At 31.0% G+C, this 9,124-nt stretch overlaps 1 protein-coding gene and 1 long non-coding RNA gene across 3 annotated transcripts; one reads left to right on the plus strand and one right to left on the minus strand.

Annotated features, from left to right (window-relative positions):
• Nucleotides 312-1,843, minus strand: LOC109350079 (non-specific lipid-transfer protein 1-like). Of its 2 annotated transcripts, XM_019591218.1 has the most exons (3): nt 1,448-1,843; nt 527-566; nt 312-486 (listed from the first exon to the last, which is right to left on the minus strand). In XM_019591218.1, the coding sequence occupies exons 1-2, from the start codon at nt 1,783-1,785 to the stop codon at nt 554-556; spliced, it is 351 nt and encodes a 116-aa protein (XP_019446763.1). In that variant the 5' UTR covers nt 1,786-1,843; the 3' UTR covers nt 312-486; nt 527-553. The 2 variants fall into 2 exon arrangements, with proteins under 2 accessions (XP_019446763.1, XP_019446754.1); XM_019591209.1 differs by having other exon boundaries at nt 312-566; nt 1,448-1,842.
• Nucleotides 1,784-3,787, plus strand: LOC109350110. Its single transcript, XR_002108074.1, has 3 exons — nt 1,784-1,892; nt 3,617-3,619; nt 3,774-3,787. It is a non-coding gene; the product is annotated as an uncharacterized LOC109350110 (long non-coding RNA).

Raw genomic sequence — 9,124 nt, forward strand, 5'->3', positions numbered from 1 at the left:
ATCCTTACTCTTGTATTGATCTTTTTTGTAAGTTGTAATTGGGTTGGCACCCCTTGTGCCTGTTTCTAATATATTTGCTTATCAAAAAAATTATAGAAATGTAATGTGTGCAAGACGTATATGACTTATTTGAGTCGGTATTGTTTGAAGGAATTTCATTCAACTTACCTCAGATAATACTACAATTACTTAGTAGTGCCCTTATTTACTGAAAACATTCCAATGCAGTTGACTGCTAAATACAAATTTTGAGAAAGAAACAATAGGACAATTACATAAATTAATAGGTAAAGTAGAATGAAGTTACAATCTATGTAGTTATTGCATGCAAGAACCAACTGAAACGTCAAATATTTGTTCACATACGATATAACTAGACCAAAGTGTTATGAAATGAAACTATGGGACTCAATGACAAGAGAAGACTCGCATAAGTGGAGCCATCATTGTCTTCCATTTATTATTATTAATCAATGCTACATCACTGTCATACATAGTATCCTGCATTAGAAATTTGTTATGGTGCCTTCATCTTTCTCACCACATCAATGCTTCAAAACTTGATGCTGCAATATTACACAAACCAATAAATAAATGAAGTGATTTAATTCCCAAATTTTAGACCAAAAATAATCTATGCTAGTGAGAAGTACTTTAGGCTCAATTCTATTAATTGGCTAAATTTCAGTAACTAGCTAGCGAAAGAGCAAGGATGCATATATAGGATAATGATTTTTCTATCACAAACATGTGAGAATAGTATGCATCAGAGTAATTTCATGAAAACCCTTTTAAGAATTTTAATGAAAATTTTTATGGGTATTATTATTAACCATTATTTCCAAAAACTCAAGGCATTACGCTAAATATATAAATGATGGTTGTTAAGAGATAAGAATAATGTGGATAGAAGCTTAGCTCCATTCATCCATTTATGGTTGTTATCATTTTATTAATATTTAGATGAAAAACTTGACAGCTTAATTAAAAAAAAAGGTAAGCAACAAGATAAAGAAATTGTGAGGTAACAAGATAAGGAAATCGTGAGTTATTCATTCTTTCCTTAAATTGTCAAATCGTGATGTAAGATATTGATACATAAATTTCTATTTTTGTCCTTAAATTTAATTTTATGCAATAATTAGGGATTATAAGATCCATCATCATAGAGAATTTTAATAGCATATCATAAACTAATTCACTAAAATATAAGTAGTGCTTGATAGTTATTCAAATCTACTTTATTACTTTTGTTTCTTCTTTCATTATCATCTAATTGCACAAAAAGAGTTGATAGATAGTATGGTGTTTTGTATAAAAAAACATTTTTTCTATTTTTAGAAAATTATACTTCTATTCCTTCTTTATAAAAGAAATTCATATGAATTAAAATAAATTGATTAACATAGTTATGATATTAAATTTACAAAGCACGGAGATAACATACGTATTACAATTAGTGGAGGTGCTGATCTTGTAAGGGAGATTGACCCCGCATTTGTCTGGTAGTGATGCTGCATTCCCCGGATCAAATTGGGTGGAAGCAGCCACAGATTTGAGGCAATTGCACGCTGTTTGTTTGTCAGCAGTGCTCTGAGCCAACGCCACGAGTCCCTTGACTCCGTTGCAGCATGTTCCAGGAACAGCTCCACCGGACTGCAGGTAAGTGAGGCATGGAGCTAGGCCACTAACAACCTGTCCACATGTTATAGTAGCATGTGCAATGGGTGCACCCACCACAACCATGCACATCAGAACCACACATGCTACCTTAACACTTGCCATTACTGCACAAACTAATTAGCAGTGTATTTGCTTTTGTATATTGCTTACTTTACTTGGTGAGTATATGGGATGCATGGTATGGGGTTTATATAGAAAATAAAAGAGGAGTCAGAATCCTAGACTAAAAGATGGGATGTGGCCCAATCCATATGTGAAACGTGGTTTATGTTCATCGCACTTAGAACTGTGAAAGTTCACCTCTGATCCAGTGAAACTGCATTAATCTATATTAATTTGAAATAAAAAATACAGAGTATACAACAATTTAATTCATCCACTAAAACTGAGAGATTTGTCAATAAATAATTATTAATTATATATAAGGTTTTTCTATCTTATCTTCTTTCCAATAAAATCTAATTATAAATAATTATTAATTATATATAAGATTTATATCATAAAAATTCAATAAGATTTTATATTGGGTATTGACTATTTAATATAATTTTTATTTTTTATCTCGACTTCACACCGACTATGTATAACATCAAGTACATATAAAACATTTTAATTCCTAATACATAATTTATGTTAAATCGCATATTTTAATCCATATAACAAATACTAATGATATAAAAAGTTATCATGTGCCATCTAAGATCTTCCAAATTGATGTTGATCCCCGGTTTGTTATCAAGATGCATGTGGTATCCATGGATTTGTTAGTAGTTGGATCCCATTAAATGCTATGGTACATCTCCTCTAGCTATATATTTACGTTAGATTTATTTCCCTGCACTGAAGTTCCATCTCAACTATTGATGTATGTCTACCTTGAATTTTACAACTGTACAACTTCCTTAATGGAAGAAGAAATATTCAAACACATTCTCTTGCCTTGTTTTTTTTTTCTCTCGTTGCTACCAAGAACAAATTATAATTTAATTGTTAGTCCAATATATTTCCACAATGATTAAGATCAAATTGGCAGCCGTTCAAAGGAATGGTGAATTGATAACAAAAAAAGGAATGGTGAATATACTTATAGAGTTAATTACATTAATACTTTATCATTTATAGTGAAATTATATAAATTACATCTCCATTTTTTACATATATACAAGTATCATAATTTATATATATATTATACTGATTATCTTCGCAGAATAAATAAATATAATCATTTAAGCAAAAACAGTGATAAATGTAATTAAATTAAATAAAATATGGTATATTGTAGAGAGAAATTCAAATAGTATATGAGTCAATAACTCTTCATTATTTTTGGTGTATAAAAGTGATTTAAACAATATATCCTTAGAGTTTTTTATGCATTTTGTAACGAACCAAAAATAATCATTGACTCTTATACTATTTGGATTTGTCTTTATAATATACTATATTTTGTTAACTTATTACATTAATCACCTATTTTATATTTAAAATATCATACTTATTTCTCATGCAGAAGTGATTAGTTTAATGTATGTATATAAAAAGTGTGGTATATGTAAGTATAAAAAAGAAAATGACAGTTTATGTAATTTCAAACTCAGAATGTAAGTGTAATGTTAGGTATCAGTGGCGAAATACACCTAGAGGGGGTTGAATAGGTGTGGTGGAGCTCAAGTTCCACTTTTCTGGTTTTTACACACTTACTGAAAAATGTCCAATTAATCGATTAAGCACTGTTCATAATCGATTAACCAGTAATAGAAACAGAATGATCAGAAAAGCAACTTGCATAGTTATTAACCAACACAAAAAAAATATACAACATATACTTTTATGCAAGATTAACAAGAACATAGCAAGGAACAAGCATGCAAAATATCAGCTCCAAACTCGCATTAAAACATCTTGAAATATAAAAGAGAAAATGATAGAAAAGGTTGTGCGGGGATTTTATGCTGGTTCGTTTTGCTGTCCACTGCAAAACTACATCATATCCTCCCCTGTGATCTGGGAGATTTTCCTTCTTTGTGTGAAGAACACCTTACCTAACCGCAGCTAGGATTTTCTCAATCCTTGAATAACAATGTTTTGAGTTATGAATGAGTACTTAATACTCGGATATTACAATAAAGATCAAAGCCTAAAACCTAAGCAAGAACTCACAAGACGTCCTAGTCTAATATGAATGTTCATGCATGAGGTTTCTGGAAATATGCAATCATAAAAAACTATCTCTTTTTTCTTTTCAAGAAACACAAGAATGATGCAAGAAAGCTTTTCAAAGAATCATGCAATATGAATATGAAAACTAAAGCCTTAGCATGATCTAATTCAACACTCTCTAATAGATTCTAACAATGATGCTCTATCTCTTTTCTCTGTGTTTTTTTCTCTCTCTCTTTTTATCTTAGTCGTTTATGCAATTAGCCAGTATTTATACAAAATATATTTTGTCTCTAAAAATGGTTTTTCAGTTATGCAGTTGAAACAGCAGAAAACATTCACGTTAATCGATTAAGCCATGGGGTTAATCAATTAACCAGTGCATTTTTAATACATGATGAAATGACAAACTACTTATATGTTATATGCTCATGCAATACATGATTTCCAAATATAATACATTTAATGCACAAAATCAATGTATTNCAAACTACTTATATGTTATATGCTCATGCAATACATGATTTCCAAATATAATACTTTTAATGCATAAAATCAATGTATAAAATGCATGAACCTAATTATTATATACTTCTAGATGATGTCTCATTTTAGTGGATTAATTACTTTATTAAGTCTTGTGAGACTCGCACCTAGGTTTACCTAACCTAGACTCAATATCTATGGCAATCATCTTAGACTTCTAAAAAGATAATAAAAAATTATAACATAAGTCTAATAAGACACCACTTGATCCCTCGACATGTTGATTATTGAGACATCTTCAGACTTTAATTAACTCCTTGTCTTCATCAAAACATAAGCAAAACATTGCTAATGCAATCCTTAACGCTTTGCACTTTCATGTAATATACTCTTATTTCTATTTATGTTCTTCTAGATATTTTCTTTTACTTGTTGGATCAATGTTAGCATGTTAGGTCATCAAATTTGTTTGTCATTTATTTCATCATATTCACATGAGTTGCGTCTAAAAACAAGTTATTTTAAAAAATGTAATGGTCATGACACAGTTATTATTATTTTGAATGCATGATTGAAAGTTATAGCTACGTTGTCAATTAATAGTTGGTTAAATAGTATATTTGTTTCCTTTTTAGGAAATCTCAAGTTTAAGTCTTGTTAATGGAAAGAATTCTGAAGATAAATGTGAATTTATTTGGGTAAAATAATTTTTCCTCCAATGAAACATATTTGTGGTTAGACCAATAACTTTTATATAAAATTAACTGAAAATGTAATTTTTAATAAGAATTTAATATTTGAAAATATTAGAAGCATAATAAACGTTAAAAAGAAAGTCATTTAAAGTTGAAATTATTTAAAACAAATAATTGGATATGGAAAAAGTAATCAATGTGAATAAAACTTATTACGTTACTTTATTAAAAGTGGGTGAACTTTATTTACATGAGAAATGTAAAAGAGAAAAAGCACCACTGCCACCACAGAAGTTCAGTACTAGAATGGTTATGAGATAGCAAAAATATCCGCCATGTGGGTACCCGATAAAATATTTACAATAGATACCTGTAAAAATAACTTATGGGTGGAAACGGGTGTGAAGAAGATCTTTGCTCTTGACCTTGGCACGGTTTTGATGAAGACACCAACATCACCAAAAAGAAGAAAAGGAAGAATACTTATGAAGTCAAAGAAGATTAAAGCTTCAAGATAAGTAGATTAAGTCTCTATAAGTACTTCTATCCTAAAACTCTTAAATATACAAAGCAGTAATACTCAAACTATTTTTAAAGAAAGTTGAAACAGTTTAAAATACTTAAAAAAAATTCAAAATATTGTGTATCATGTTACTGAAATTTGAGTAACAGGTTACATGAGTGAGAATCAATTATCCAACTTAAAATTGATCAGAGTAATTCATTAATGTCTTTGAGTAACAGATTACTAGTGTTATTAAAGTTGAGTAACCGATTACTCAAAATGAGTAACCGATTACTCTAATTCAAAATTAAATAAACAGTGGACAGAATACTTGAGTAATCGATTACTCAATGTTGTAATCGATTACTGAGAGCTGTTGCATCAGTTTTTCAGATTTGAAACTCAATGGTTTTAATCCTAAACGAAATTCCTTCATTCCAAACAATTCCTACTCTTTCATAAAGGCACAATGACTGATTGTAATGCCTATTTAAAGGCATTAGAACTCACAATGAAAAGGATATATTGAACAACTCTTTCACACTTTTCTCACAACTTTCCTACACTTTTCTGAAATAGTTTTTTGAACTTCTAACAACTTGAACTCAAACTTTCAATGCTATTTTTCTGAGTTGCTTGAAGTAAAGTGTTTCAAAGTTTTGTAAACTTAAAAGAGCATTATTACTAAGTATACAAAAGAGTTGATTGGATTGCAAGTGTTATTATATTTCATACTTGTAAAGGCAATCCAAAGCCATCATTCAAATTCTTCATTCATTGTAATAAATTTCTTTCACTGGGTGTGAATAGAAAGGGGATAGAGTTACTCGGAAAGGTGTTTTCTAAGCGTATAAGTATTAGTGAGTGTGTAAGGTACATAGAGATCTCGGGGTGAGATATTGTAATTACAACTCATAATATTTAGTGGAAAATCTCTTGTGCTGCAAGAGTACTGGATATAGCCTTCGGTGGACTAGAAGGTGAATCAGTATAAAAATCACTGTGTATTCTCTTCTCCATTATTTCTTTCATTTTATCTTGATTATTTTTCTACGTATATTTTCTGCTGCACGTTAACTCTGATTTTGCAGAAAAAGTGGCCATAATATTTAAGTCAACTAATTCATCCCTCCCCCTCTTAGTTGCAACCTCGTTTTTACAATTGGCACCAGAGCTATATTTGAGTAAGATATTCTCAAGTCTGATCCTATATCTAGATGGCCTCAAGATCATTCCTAGGAGAAGTTTCCAACATCAACCGCCCTCCAAGCTTTGTTGGAGAGTGCTATGATTTCTGGAAAATTAGAATGTGGATCTTTATTGAATCTCAAGACTTGGACATATGGAATGCCATTGTTGAAGGACCATATATACCTTTACTGTTATAAACAGTATAAGGGAAATCAAGCCAAAATCTTCATGGAACGATGAAGACAAGAAGAAAGTGCAATACGACCTTAAAGCCAAAAACATTCTTGTGTCGGCTCTAGAAGAAAAAGAATTCATTAGAGTGTCAAGTTGCAAAAAGTTTGTCAAGTTGCAAAACGTCGAAAGAAATTTGGGACACTCTAGAAAGGATACATGGAGCAAAAGAAGTACAAAGGTCTACAACAAATAGTGAAGCATCAACATCAAAGCAAAAATCTACATGCTCAATATGCAGAAAACCAGATCATCTAAAATGTGCTTGTCCAGCCCTACAAAAGCATCATACTTTCAAAAGAAAGAAGGACAAGAAGCGTAGAAGAACAAATGTTATATCAGAAGATAAAGATGATGGTTCAAATGCAGAACTCAGAAGTAAGGAGCAATCGCATATTTCATTGATGGCTTCACACAATTCAAATGACGAATATGAGGTTAGTAACTCTGAACCAAATGATACTTTTTCATATGATGAGTTACAAAATGCTTTCAATGATTTACATCAAGAATATGTTAAGCTTTCCAAACTTTCCCTAAAACAGAAAAATGAAATTTTTATTTTGGAAAGCCATAACAAAGTTCTAAAGAAAGATATTGAAAAACCCACTTCTTTCTCATGTCAAAAATGTGTTGCTTTTGAAACTAAAGTTTCAACATTAAATCCTGAAATTAATAAACTCAATAAGAGCAGTCACAATTTAGAAAAGATCATAAAAGTCCAAATACATTCAACAGACCATGGAGGTCTTGGCTATGCAAATAGTCGCGTGGCTAAAAATGAGAATGTCTTAGGAAAAACAATCGTGAGAAGCCTTATAAAGTTTTATAAAGAAAGTGTCCATATTAATCCTATTTTTAAAATAAAATCTTGGACACATAAACATCTACCCACTTGTTCTTACTGTGATAAAATTGGTCACACACCTAACACTTGTCATATTGAAAATATGGTGTGTCATCTGGCCAATACAAATGGATAGAAAAGGGTGATAACCCCGCAGGACCCAAATCACATTGGGTACCTATAACATCCTTTTAATTTGTTTTGCAAGAAAACTTGAGAGCCGCCTGCAATTTATGGTACTTGGATAGCGGCTGCTGAAAACACATGACGGGCGATAAAATTAAATTCTTTGTCCTGACTCCAAGGGACAAAGGATATGTCACATATGGTGATAACAACAAGGGAAAAATTATTGGAGTTGGTAGAATTGGAAAGCCACCATCAAAAACTATAGAAGGTGTACTATATGTTGAAGTACTCAAGCACAACCTTCTAAGCATAAGTCAATTATGTAACAAAAGATTTCATATGGCGTTCTACCCAGATAAGTGCATCATTGAAAGTAAGGATTCTAACATGTACCTAACTGAAAAGACACCTTACTCATGTTAGCATAAGTCAATGTTGTAATAGATTACTGAGAGATGTTACATCAGTTTTTCAGATTAGAAACTCAAGGGTTTTCATCCCAAACGAAACGTCTTCATTCCAAACAATTCCTACTCTTTCATAAAGGCACAATGATTGATTGGAATGCCTATTTAGAGGCATTAGAACTCACAATGAAAATGATATATTGAACAACTCTTTCACACTTTTCTCACAACTTTCCAACACTTTTCTGAAGTAGTTTTCTGAACTTCTAAACTTGAACTCAAACTTTCAAAGCTATTTTTCTACACTGCTTGAAGTAAAGTGTTTCAAAATTTTGTAAACTTAAAAGAGCATTATTATCAAGTATACAAAAGAGTTGATTGGATTGCAAGTGTTATTATATTTCATACTTGTAAAGGCAATCCATAGCCATCATTCAAATTCTTCATTCATTGTAATAACTTTCTTTCACGAGGTGTGCATAGAAAGGGGATATAGTTACTTGGAAATGTGTTTTCCAATGGTATAAGTATTAGTGAGTGTGTAAGATACATAGAGATCTCGGGGTAAGATATTGCAATTACAACTCATAATATTTAGTGGAAAATCTCTTGTGCTGCAAGAATACTAGATGTAGCCTTCGTTGGACTAGAAGGTGAACCAGTATAAAAATCACTATGTATTCTCTTCTCCCATATCTCTTTCATTTTATCTTGATTATTTTTCTGCATAAATTTTCCGCTGCACGTTAACTTTTGATTTTGCAGAAAAAGTGGCCATAATTTTTAAGTC

This window comes from Lupinus angustifolius, chromosome LG01 (genome assembly GCF_001865875.1).
Source record: "Lupinus angustifolius cultivar Tanjil chromosome LG01, LupAngTanjil_v1.0, whole genome shotgun sequence".
NCBI classification, from domain to species: domain Eukaryota; kingdom Viridiplantae; phylum Streptophyta; class Magnoliopsida; order Fabales; family Fabaceae; genus Lupinus; species Lupinus angustifolius.